Source organism: Danaus plexippus, chromosome 10 (genome assembly GCF_018135715.1).
Source record: "Danaus plexippus chromosome 10, MEX_DaPlex, whole genome shotgun sequence".
Taxonomy (NCBI): Eukaryota; Metazoa; Arthropoda; class Insecta; order Lepidoptera; family Nymphalidae; genus Danaus; species Danaus plexippus.
Window position 1 is genome coordinate 2,029,628 of NC_083543.1, and position 14,258 is coordinate 2,043,885.

General features: G+C 28.4%; 1 protein-coding gene across 2 annotated transcripts in view; it reads right to left on the minus strand.

Annotated features, from left to right (window-relative positions):
- Positions 1–3,956: 3,956 nt before the first annotated feature.
- LOC116766924 (acid sphingomyelinase-like phosphodiesterase 3a) overlaps positions 3,957–14,258 on the minus strand; it is a 44,656-nt gene continuing 34,354 nt past the window's right edge. For both annotated transcript variants that reach the window (XM_032657067.2, XM_032657068.2), the window contains exons 4-10: positions 13,841–14,000; positions 13,269–13,471; positions 12,337–12,494; positions 9,039–9,207; positions 7,549–7,661; positions 6,058–6,263; positions 3,957–5,687 (exon numbers count right to left, since the gene is read on the minus strand). In XM_032657067.2, coding sequence (XP_032512958.1) covers positions 5,462–5,687; positions 6,058–6,263; positions 7,549–7,661; positions 9,039–9,207; positions 12,337–12,494; positions 13,269–13,471; positions 13,841–14,000 — 1,235 coding nt within the window. In that variant the 3' untranslated portion in view covers positions 3,957–5,461. The remainder of the gene's footprint in view (positions 5,688–6,057; positions 6,264–7,548; positions 7,662–9,038; positions 9,208–12,336; positions 12,495–13,268; positions 13,472–13,840; positions 14,001–14,258) is intronic.

Sequence of the window (14,258 nt, forward strand, 5' to 3'; positions counted from 1 at the left end):
TATATATGTAAGTTTTTAAACGAAATGTAATATAGTCCATTCATAAACTTTTTTCGGGATGGAAATTTAACCAGATCTGAGTCATTGTATAACTAAGGTGCTCGAAACAAAATCTTTTAAAATTTTAGGTCGAGTGTCATCTATTTGGACATGGGTTTTCTTTCTTTTTGCCTAGATATGTACTTATATTACCACAGGATTTTTGCTAAAACATTTTTAGGGAAGCGTTTGCTCTTTTTTTTCTTGTCTTTGATGCCAATTGACAAACACAGAAAACATATCCAACTTCTGATTAAACAGTAATAGAAAATTTACAGTGAATTAAATTGTAATATATTACTCTGTCTACATACATTCGGGTTTTAGATTTGCTAATTATTGTAGTGGTGGGTGTACACTATAATACTTTTCAATTTTTTATAATCTTCAGCTATATTTTAGCGTGCAAAAGGAAACATCACATGTTATGTTTAATGCAATCCAAACCTTATAATCATTCTGCCATAAAAGTAAACTGTTACCCCTGCTGGGTTAGCACGCAATCAATTACATGATAGCCATTTCAAAATAATATACTATTTAATTGTATTACAGCTGTAAATAAAGATCGGTATCAGATCAATCCATTAGTGTAGAAATGAAGCAGCTTACGAGAGGTTTTAAAGTTGTATTATATAAAAAGATGTTCAGCAAATGAAACAAAACATTATTTGTATTATAAACAATACTTTTATAAAATTACAGTTTTACATTTAAGGTCGTCCATTTGATATTTTCAATTTCTTAAAAATATATTGAATGTTTATCCTGTTCCGTTTTAAAAAAAATGCTTACTAAAAGCTAGCTTCAGTTTCAAATTAAAAAATATTTTATATCATAAATAAATTTACTTTTTTGTGACCGTATTTATCTTTTTTGTTAATATGAAAGCGTTAAGTGGGACTTTTCAAACTACCTGAAAATTAGTCTTCTTAAGGAGATGAATTGTTGCAAACCTTTTTACTTCATAAAGGTGAATATATGTATCTTACAGCAAAATATTACTAAGTAAATTTTATATAACAGTTTTTTTTATATTAAAAACAACGATTGACTTGTTTCGAATAATTAAACACACATAAATGATCACTTGTGAAGGTTATACTTTCCTGAATAAATTACTTTTTCTTACAAACTAAGAAAAATCTACATCTCCTCTTAACTACAGGTGTGACAAAGAAGGAAAAAATTTGCAAATATAATGATCAAAATTGTTTGATCTTTATTTAACCATTGTTATCTATTCAAACAACCCGTGGCAAGTAGGTCGAATTTCCGCTTTTTAACGAATCGTTGACACATAATTTAGAATTTCTGTATCAATGAGAAAATTAACAATATTATGTTTAACAGTTCCTTTGTTTGCACGCGATAAAAAGCCTTGTTACGATCAGATAAAATTTACAGCAAACAAAAAATATTATAGTCTATAACACTAAGTTGAAACCTTTTGTTAGTCTTTCTATAATTAAAAAAAAATGCATTTTTTTTGAAAAGTGACATGTATATTAGAAAATATAGTTAATTTTCTTTAAACATACATTCTTCATGAGGGCATTTTTACTTAACCGGGATTAGTAGCATACTTACTAGTAAACCACATATATATATGTGTGTTTGTGTGTTATTAGAGAAAAACAATATACTAGTATCTAAAACGAAAATAGAAGTAACTTATTGTACATTTTGGACAAATGAATGCTGTTCAAGAGTTTAATGTTATAATATGATGATATCGGAGTAATACATTTGTTTTTAATTATTCATCTAAATTATTTAAAATTTCACTGGAATAATACTTTTATCAATATCACCATACATATTTATTATTATTATTTATTTCTTCCTTATAAAATATCAGCAGTCTAAAATAGGCAATTTCAATAAATTTGCAGATCAAACAATAGTCTTATCTACAAACTAGCATATCAGCAAAATACAGTAAGGATTTTATTTCACAACAAATTTCGGACATTTATTGAACGTCATGAATGTTCTTATATACAGATGTTTTTTTAATTTTATATTGTCATCACAAATCGCAAACCTTATATTTCCCTGTATTAATTAACAATCGAAAAATCTAAAATTAGGTAATAAAATACAAGGAAACTTTTTTTATATATGTATGTATATAATGCTTTGCAAAAGCGCCGCATTATTGCTGGCTCAAAAACGGAGCCGTTGGTAATAATGGCAAACAATTCGTAGAGAAGTGTGATTGTAGCTTGCTTTTGTTCTATCCATTTACATGGTGCTCGTTTATTTCAAGTTTTAAAAACTTATCATTGCTGCACGCTTGGGAATTTATAATTTTTAATGTTTTAATAAAACGGAAAAGGTTACCTTTTCTATATCGGTTAATTACTGGTTTGAGTTGTAAAAGTAAAAGTATTAGCTATTGAAGTCTGAATTTTTTTGTCATTGAACCGTTGTTGTATATTGGAGAAGAAATATATATTAAAATATAATCCATGTAAATATACATCGTAAAATAACCATATTGTACGAAAAAGAATATCGTATTCTTGTACCGTTTGTAACTTTATATCACACAAGATGTCTTGTTTCATCAGGAGACCAAATATCGACTTTTGTGCTTTGCATAAATTTGCATCCCAACATGCTTTGTTCGCTTACTATGCTGAACATGATATCGCCCCGAAGACATTATCTCCCAGTGGTAGATTCTCCTTTCGTGATAAATATTGTTACACCCAACCCTACTGAAAAATACCATTTATTACCAAGTCATGAAATACTGGAACATTTTCATCAACGTTAAAAAATACTAGATACTAATAATTTCTTTCAATATTTTAAATTTGTATTAATTCATCTAATAAAATAAAAAAAAATCTCTCTAGGATAAAATCTCATTAACATTCTCGTTTAATTTTTGGACGATTTATTAATACCTGTCCGCCAACACGTTTCTTTCATATATTTATATATTTATACTGTTAACAGAAGTTTCTCAATATTCTATACGAAAATTTCTATAATAGCTAAGGTAATTTTGATATCTTAAGTAGAAATAATTTAAATGTTAATTAACTACGTTCAAAAGCTTAAAGTGCTAAAGGTTAAGATGCTTGTCCCAATATCATTATCAGATATTTTCTTACAGCAGTATTATCTCGTGACGATGTCAAAGGGAAATTGAACGTTTACATGCTTACCATCAAATATCTGAATGACATTCTGCCTTTTTTATAACAAAATATATTTAAATGAAACTAGTGTTATTCGGATTTACTACGCGGATTTTATTATTTAAAAACTACATAATCCCGACGTTTCGGTTACTTTGCAGCAACCGTGATCACACACCGTGATTGCACACCTCGTCTGCCCGTGATCACGGTTGCTGCAAAGTAACCGAAACGTCGGGATTAGGTAGTTTTTAAATAATAAAATCCGCGTAGTAAATCCGAATAACACTAGTTTCATTTAAATGAATACTCGCGAAAATCTTAGATCTCATTATGTAAACAAAATATATTTTTTTCATAAAAAAAATTATAAAAACACTATTCTAAATATCTGACAGTTTTTAATAGCTGACACTAAATAGACCAAATTTCTGTGATATGAATTCTATCTTCCACAACTACTAGAACTATTGCTTCAATTATACTTAAATCATGAATTATTTATATCAGAATTTTACTCTTTCTATTAAAATATAAGTTTATATTGTAAGCCATACAAAGTGTACTGCACGTTATGAGTTGTATGGAAATAGCATGTAAATGTTGAAACTACTCTCTTAAATGTATCTTATGTACAGTAAAATTAAAAATAAATGTTTGAGATGCTATGATAATATTATGTTACGATGTTACTCTTAAGTAAAATAAAACAAGAAAATAATGTTATCCATCGTTTATTAAAATCAATTAAAACATTCAATTTTTACAATTATCGTGACGAAAGATCAGCACGTTTTGTATTAAGCTAGATTAAGGTATAATTATTTACATAAAGTTGTTTTACCACATTTATAAACAAGATACATTCACTAAGATAATTATATAATAGAAAAATTAAATCTGAAAAACTTGCATTAAACCAATAACAGCCATTTAAACTTAAAATATATTTATAACTTAATCGAATAAATTGTAAGTCGCTGAGGTTTAATAAATATAATTAATTTGAATTTGTAATCACTTAAATAACACGAAACAAACAAATGCCTTATCGCGTGAAAATTATGTTTGAAATATAAATTAAAAGGTTTAGAAATTACAAAGTAGTATTCTAAAATGCGACATCTTAAATACAACGTCGGCAGGAAATTGATATTCATATCAAATAGAAAATATAGAATGCGATATCACGGAAGTTACAGGTTCATACCTTGGTTGAGTCGATAATTTTTTTTCATTATATATATGTTCTATGTGAATTTTAATTTAACCAGAACCTACAATTGATATTTACTATGACTTTTTAAATGTATGTATTTTTATCTGTAGTTTTGGCCGAATTCACATTTTTAACACCGACGGCACCAAAGCCTTCATTGAACGAATCTCACTACATAATTCTCGTCAACACTTATAAAGTTAAGTGGATGTTTCTAAATTGCCAACAATATCAAATATTATTTTTTTATATTATTATAAATTAGATAAAAGATTCGTAAATCATATCTACCAAGATATTGAACACAATAAAACACATTTTACGATACATTAAATGACCGAAACTATTTATTAAATATGAACGTACAAGATTTCAATATTTAATTGGTCACTGCAATAAAGTCATATCTACACTAACTTACAAACTAATTGCTCCGCCTTTACACGTCGAGATCTAAATAACATTAACTATATACATTATACGTATAAGAGTAACATTAAAAATTAACAATACAAATACATAAATACATTAAGGTAGTTAAGGAGAGCGTTAACCAAATATATATATTTTTAACTCTAACAATTTAATTACAATGATATCTTGAAAGACTATACCAGTAATGAATTGTTTAGAAATTTGTTTAATTATTTTCAATCGTTAATGTTCACATGAGAAATAAAAAAATCTTATTTATTTATTTAATATGTAGTAAAATTATTAATTTATTTACAAAGATCTAAGAAAACCATTTGATTACATATGGTATAAAAATTAAATTCTACAGTATAAAATTTACCATATATCTACTTATAAAATAAAGAGTCTTGCAAACTAGCTTATTAATTTGTTACAATAAAGCTGATAAACATAACTCACATTTATGCTAGAAATGATCAAATTAATTTCTTACATTAATGAAATCATTCATAAAAAATATGCACACACTAGCACACAAGTCATATCACAATACCGCCTGAGCATGAAAACGTCAACATTATTTATATCACCAATTTTTAACTCCGAAGCGCAGCGCTCAACTATAAAAAAATTAAAGCACAGCTATACATACTAAAATAAGGGTGAGGATCAGACTAATGAGCGGAACAACGAGCGGAGCGGATCGTCCAGAAGCTGCGAGAGCGCTGGCTGCTGCCTCGACGCATTGCCTATACGCGATGTGCTCCAAACAGGTTATAGCACAATAGTGTTGATGTGCACACGCCCCATCGCAGTTGTCAGAGTTATCCCGTTTAACGTTATAAGAGCGTAAATATCTAAGAAGAAATAAAAATATTCTTATTTACTTTTCGATTTCACGTACATAAGTACGTATATACAATATCACATGATATGGAAAGGTAAGGTTCATAAATCTTTAAATATGATTAAAAGCTTTAACGTCTGATATGATAAAAGCAACTATTAATTAACAGGACCGTGAACTCTTCCAAAAACCTGATTAATCATCTAGGGGTAGATAAAGTTTATTTTATATTGCTAAAGGTTTCATTAGAAAGTTTCTTAAATCACCATTCTTTGAAACAAAGTCTACAATTAAAATCAACTTCATTAGGAGAACACTTTCTCAATGAGCTTTGAAATTTGGTATTTCTATCACAAGTTTGTATAAAAAATATTACGTACTTATTGAACATGGTAGTTTCGTGAGCCGTGCCAATCCTTAGCTTGTCAGCCAAGTGATGCAAGGATTCCGCAGAGACGTCTCTAATGGCGTAGTATTGTGTCAAATTGTACTCAGCCACCCAGTCACCTCCCACAACCGTTGCACCACTGTCCCCAACTCGATTCGCCACGGCCAAATCCAAGTAAAACTGAGTGTAATCTAAAACCTAGTACCATAAATATAATATTGATAATTCCTTGGAACTTTCTTTATTCTATTCTATTGTAAATGTATTTAAGTAAACAACCGACAAGATTCTAGATCTAATTAAGTCTAATTCTCGATCTCGAATAAGGTCAAACTTTTCTGTGTAATTATATGTCAATAAGACTTTCCCAGCCTAATAAGGTAGCTTTATAAGATCAGCTCTGTCTTAGAAATAGAAGCTAAAAAAACGGAGAGGTTACTAAGTGATAAAAAACTTAGCAATTGAAAAGGGTTTATTAGTTTTATAACTGTCATCAAATGCATAAAGAAATGGGGATTTGAATTGATGTCCAGATATATTAGAATCTATAAATTAAAATTCTTATAAAGTAAACTCATTTTTACGGAAACGATATACGAAATCACAATATTATAGCTAATTAAATTAGCTTTTTGTTTATTTGTTTTATGAATATATCAATTAATAAAATTCACTTCCGAAAATAGTTTTGCTGTATGCGGATTTAGTTAGCATCTATATTTAAAAAAATTAAAACTACGAGTAAAAAAATCTTCTATATTTTCAACCTTAATTATACGAGTATTCACTTTTATCGAATATTGAAATTTGAGGCGTTTTTGCGGTCGAATGGATAACAAATTGGAAAGTGGATTTCACCGTAAAATATAATAAATATATAATAATGATTTCATTTTATTAATATTTAAAGTTAAATAATTTATAAATAACTTTGATTATATGTTCATTATTTTAATATAATGTTTAGTAATGAGTAATACTATATGGATTGTAAATAAAATTTATAACATTTTATTCTAATTAAAGAATGTCCGATATTAATACTATGCACTGTTAGAATCCTATATTTCTACTAAATGATATGTTTTTGAATAAGTTATTGAACGAACGAACAAAATAAAAAATATTTGCATACAATAAAACAAGATTTTTATTTGCGGAACAATCAAACGCCAATTGAATAGATTGAGATTGTTGTGAATTTATAGTTATAAACTATATTTCCATACAAAAGACTTTTTGTATTGATCGCTAAGAATATTTTCCTTCGTTTAATTGCTTTCTATGATTTTTGTGTTTCAAAAAGTCTAAATATCAAAACCTCAAATAAATATGACGTTGACTAATTTGATTACATATGACGGATGAAAATTATATGTATTTATTACTGCTACGGATTACTGGTTACGATATAATCACTACGGTACATGTAGGGACTTCACTTCATATTTTATTCCACAGTTTAAAAATTTATTATTCTCACCTTTCCTGTATCTGAGTCAAATTTGTAAAGTCTTAATCCTGGGTTTGAAGAACCGGCGGGATCGTGATGAGGGCTAAGTGATGGCGCCAGGAAGGCCCAGGATACCGGCAGTTCTATTAAAAGAAAGAATCATTATGGTCTAATAAAGAATAGTCTATTTATGATTTTAAGGTGATAGTAAAGATATACGTAATTAAACATTTTCAAACAAGGCTTGATGGAAAATTTCAAAACGAGCATATTATTAAGGGTATAATATAATTTAAAGTTTTCGCTTATCATCGTAATATATCGATTGAAAATGTTTTACTAAAATTGTAGGCTTTGATCATGCAAGGCTCTGCTTCACGGCATCGTTAAAGTGGTTTGAAAAAAAAGTCGTGTTTAAATACACACGCAATTATTAAATCCGCTTAAACATTTTACCGCAACTAGCGTGAAAAATGACAAATACATAATTGACATATTTTATGAATATTACCTTGGGAACATGATATGATTAATATTTTTTTGTATAAATTGAATTTATGAACGAAAGTATCCAGTCAAAGTAAATTTCAGCATTTTAATGGTTATTTGATAATTTTAAATATAAGCCATTTTGAGTATTTTAACAATTCAAAATATTAATATTAAGAACAATTTACTATGAATTGTGATTTTTGGTATCCTAATTAAAATAGTCATCATAGTGTTTAATTTTATAGAATATTTTACCTATTTATAGTAGCCGTGTATAAGTTTTAAATGTACCAATTAAATTGTTAAAGTAAATAAAAGCTTAAACACTTACATATGTATGTAAATGTAAGTTTGATTGTATTTTTGTCTTAATTAAATAAATCAATGCAAAGTTCTTTACAATAAAATTGTTTTTAAATTCTATAAACATTGATGATAAATAATAAAATAAATAACCTATGGCTTTCTGTAAATTCGGTTCTTGATTTACATCTATTGGTTAGAGCATTCCTAACTAATCTGTTGAACTAATGTTTATTTTTTTATCAAACCAAAACTATATCCTGTATCCTGACAACTAACCACATAATGTGAAGTAGGCCTTAGAAACGTAAATGCAAAATACCTAAGGACCGTAATCCGAGCGTGCTGCCGCATCGGCCACAGGTATTTCGTGAACGGTTTACGTACTAAATGCGATACCAAGAATTTTAGATAAAAAACAATGTTTCTTACGATTATTATTTTAAATAAACTTCCAATTGATAAGTTCGGTGAAGTATCGTTGTATTAACATTATAAAAATTTTTACTTAAGCGAAGAAAAATAGATTTACGTAAAAAGAAAATCGTTTATATTTATTGAATATAAAATCATGTTAATAAAATTTACTGTTGCATCTAGATTGTTAATTGAACAGATATAATTAACAACTAATCGTAAGCCTTGCATATCATTATATTATGTTATAATTGATCATATTTTTCTATTAAGGGATTACGCAAATATAGTGAAATATATTAGTATACCTTTATCATATATTACTCGAAACGTGTCCACGTGTAGGTGCCCAAAGAACTGTCCCGCTATAATACCAGCGTGTCGTCTGATCGTGTTCAGGAATTTAACGTTTGCATCAACCGAGTAGGCGTTATAACGAGATCCTGAACCGGGGGCTGAATGTCCCACTATATAAACCTATATTGAAATAACATATTAATAAAAATAACAATATAAGGATCATTTTCATAGTTTTCCATAGTGCATACTGTGATATTATACCTAACATAATATTGTGTTTGAAATCATCAAATATATCATGTAATGTAAAGGTAAACAAAAAAATCATTAAAATAGATTGACACGTAAGATTCCAATTTCCGAATATAGCCTCAGGAGACTGAACAATGCGGAAGATGAAAAAGCAGAAGAGGCAATCATACAACAGGAAGTGACACTCTTGCTTATTAATTTTGGGACAAATATTTTATACGTATATATTTGTGTCGTTTTTCCTTGTTTGATGTATAATTGATTACGTTTAGAATGAATGTGCATGCATATAATATAATATATAACATATATATATAAGGTTTTCAATACTATACAGTACTAGATTTGTTTGATAAAATTATGATTGTATGTAAAAATATATCTTAATTATAATTTCTGACAAATATTCAAGACACATAGGTAATAACATAATTCTGTGTAAAAATAAAATAAATTTGCAATTACACCACAAACTGAGTTCGAATCTAGAGGATCTCCGTGTTTGTTCTCCAAAACAAATTCGTTGACAACAGAGACGAACAATAAGTCTTATATAATGCTTTCGATTTATTCAAACAAACAATACCTTCTTTGAATACGGCCTTCAAGTGTTTTTTATAGAAATTGCCTCTAAATCCTTGGCTTCTCGAGGCAAAAAAATCAAGATTCACTTGATTTAATAAACCCTTTTCAAAAATTTCAAATGTCAATTCCTCATTTAACTTAGACAGGGTTACATTATGAAATTATTTAAAATTATTTTTAAATTAATATATTTCATTTACGAGATAACCATATATATCATTATGACAGTATGGCTATATATTATTACACTTAATTTTATTTATCCATGACATTACTATCAGTTTACACTATGTAAGACCTCGGCCGTTTAATTAGATCTCGTGATATCAAACTACATGAACGTTAAATCTTTCCCGCGGCTCGGAGAGCACGTAAAGCTTTAAGCTTATAACCTCAGAGCGTTCAACACAAATATATCATAACGATAAACTGTGAACGACAATATATACAGCATTTAACTGACACGAATTTGTCTAAAGCGTTTCAAATATCTCCGCTGTATAAATAAATACATAAAAAACACATGACACTAAACAAATTTATTAATTGTGAACTTTGTAAATAAAAATAAATGAAAAGGTTACTGAAATCTTTTTAAAATTTAGTAAAAATTAAAATTGGACAAAAAAATTACTTTTTGATTGAAGAATATCAAATATATTTCATAAATAGTATGTCAAAAGCTGATTTATTAAAAAAAAATATTAGAGATTCGAGTAAAAATATATCTCAATCATTAAAATCTTTCAAGGTTTTTGAAAATGTTATTTCGATAATTATGGTAAAATTCTGGAATTTTATTACCATGGAAACAATGATATATCGCCGCTTCATACTAATGGGTCATAATTATGAATACGGAAACATTCTTGGATGAAACGTATGGGGACTCAAGGGGCTTTAATACATGTATGATTTATGAATAAGAATTCCTAAACAACAAAATGCGAAAGCTTTGTGTTGTTTATTATATTAATTGGGAATTCCACCTGGTAATACCTAGTTGTTCTGTCCCAGCGTATATTAATATTTTTAGTACTATATAACTGTTTATAAATAGTAAATGAATTATAAACAAAATTTAACAGAAACACCGAAATCTATCTGAATTGGCCAGCCAAATAAAACGTTGTGACACAAATAAATAGAACTTTTTTTAAACAATAACATTAAATTTAAAGAGATGGCATATTAAAATATAATTAAAAGCAATAAAACACTAATGAAATAATATCTATATAATGAAAAAGTCAAACCAAGGCTAAGTATGTATGTAAATAATCTTCAAAACGCAACACATCAATTTCGTAAAGTGAGTTAGAATCGCCTGTTGTGTGTACATTTAGCATCATAACTAGCCGGAACCGCAAGGGATGTCCGGCCCGTGGACTTATATAAATCACGAGATTAGAAACTCGTTAATGTTATCGCTTTTATAATCCCAAATTATTCTTATTACATATACAATTTAATTTATATTATTGTAAAAATTTCTATTGGTAACTATTGTCTGGCCTAAAAGCATTTTTAATTCAATGTTTATTTGGAACTCTCGCATTTTAATATATGATGACCCATTAAGTGTTATGGAAAATTTTGTTACAAACATAATTATTGTGTGTACATAACCTCATATTTCTCCTAAACTATTTGTTGTAACGATTATTATCTAATTACTCTAATTGTGGGTCCAGAAAAGGTTAATTCTAAAAATTACAGCAGTTTCCACATTGTGAACTAAAATGAAGATATAGATTCATTGCCTATTCTTTGATTTTTTTCCTTGTGGATTATTGAAGTATTGTCTATGAATGATAAAAAAAAAACAATACAAATGACAGCTACATCCAGCGATAGCTATTCGAAACAAATGAGCAACTTAAAAACGTTTCATTAAAAGCAAACAAAGAGCCGAACGAGCGCTCTTAATTGCTTTGAACCCATACAATACATCATGCATAATGGGATAATGAGGTACGGCCTAGTAGCAGCGTATGTGAAATATTTTATATGACATAAACCGAACAAAGTTTAACTAAATATTGTATTGTACATTAAATATTCAAAAGGCGAATACCAGTCCCATACACAACCTAAAATATAAATACTGAAACAAAATAAAAATACTCTCCATTCGTATATCCGTCAACTCGAGGCTAACTGGAACGTCTATATAATTGACGCTTTGACATCAGACACGTGTTTTCTCTTTTACCTAACCGAATTTCTTGACTTTATCATATAAATATTTAACTTCATAGATCAGTCTATGTAACTTGTTTGATTTAATATTATTTTTATTTGTTTTATTGGTATATTCTAATTACGTTACGTTCACCAAGAGTCAGAATATTATTTGTAGCATAAACGAAATGCCGTCAATGATATAAAGTAAATTCTAAAGACTACTTTATTTTACATGATAACCCGTTGGTATTTATGAAGAAGTTTTATTTTATAAATTCTCACCATCTCACTATTAGCCGTTGCCTTATCAAGAACAGCATCCAACCATTCCCACTGCCGCTTAGCCTGAACACTGTTCGCTTGACTGTGGCTGAATAGGTTTGTGTTTAACGCCACGATACGTAACTTACTGTGTGACTGTTCTATTGTGTAATACCCATCTGTCGAAGAAATCGGTTTTATTTAAGATTAAAACTATTTCATTATTTCTTCCTTACATTGGTATGAAAAAAGCTTTATTAATATAAATTTAGGACCCATTATATTTTATTACATTTTTAAAAGAGGTTCTATATTTTACCCAAATAATGATTTTAATTTTAATATTCTACCTTTAAAAGTTAATTTATAATTATAACAAGATTATTTAAATAGACATTTTATTTCATAACGATAGCTAATGAAAGAGTCAGAATTATAAAATTCAGTTTTTAAAAAAGTCCTAGTGGCATTTGCTTCGTTTTTTCTTGATCCGATTAGCAAAAACTGAGAGCTTGAACCAAGTCTGAATGCACTTCGTTTTAAATGGATGTTCAATTTGCTATGTTTTTTCTAGAAATTCAAAAAGGGATAAGCCATCATAGCGCGAGCGATCTGACAGCTTCAGTAGGATAGTTAAAGTATTTTAATCAATTACGGGTCACTCGACAAACGAAATTCCACTCAAAACTGACGAAAATGGAAAATGAAAATATTTCACCGTATTGTTCAAATTAAATTACTTTTCCCTTAGCGTTATAAATATAAGTTGTAATAGTACATACAATTTAATATCACATGATACTAAAAATATATTTTATTTCGAATAAATATCTCTGAAGGGAAATTCTGTTGTAATTTAATTTATCTACAATATTCTAAACAAATTGTAGTCTAATAAAAAGAATAGATGTAATAAAAGTATGGAATAGTTAGACCAAATTCCTATTACTTACACATTTTTAATGTTTGCAGTGCTTCCAGCGGTAGCCAATGGCTCCATAAATTTGTAAGTCTCTCAGAAGGCGCTGGATCCGTATGACCAAGTACAGGAAAAACGAAATGAGAACTGAATGTCATCCTTAGAAGCTCGGTTATATTTCTGATCGCCTGGTACCTATTGTCTTCATTGTCAGAGTATTGTACTGCTACGATGTCCCTACAAAGAATTTCTAATAACGTATAACCACAATCACAATTAACTCAACTTTCCTTTGTGTTTAACATAATGAATAGAGAACTTCTAGGTTTCTTTTCCGCTTGAATTAATAATATAAATTAATTTACATAAACCAAAATAAATAATTAAATTTTATTGTTTCAGTCGATTAAAGTATTATTGTATTCTGTTTATAGGAATAAATGACACCTTGTTAAGGATAAAATGGAATAACTTGCCACGATCATTGATTTCAATTTCCTTAATTATATAATATAAATTTACATTCATTATCAGAAACATAAACAAACCGACATGTGACTTATACAATTTAAATTAAGTCCTATTATATATATATTAAATCCTTACCCGGTCCATAAAACAAACTCAACATTTTCTGAATGTCGTGTCCGCATATATCTTAAGGCAGATTGTATCAGTTCCAAAGAACTATCGCAGGAGTAATCCCCAAGTCTACCGAGGGCTCTGTGGTGGCCCGAGCTCCCTCGCTCGTCAGCTCTTCGACAATCTAAACAAATGTTCAAAGAAAATTAAGGATGTATTCATGTTTATGATTAATGAAAACAATCATTCGTTAGGGGTGAAGTGACAGAGCATCATTTATTAAATGCTACGTTGAACGAAGGTTAAGTTACGCAAAACGAATATCTATTGAAATTGAAATTGCCTTCTGAACTCTTATTTCTATCTTTAAGACTGAATAAATAAAAGAATTGCTAGGACTGAAAAGGGAGTGTTAATGTAATTAATCTTAATTTTTTTATTT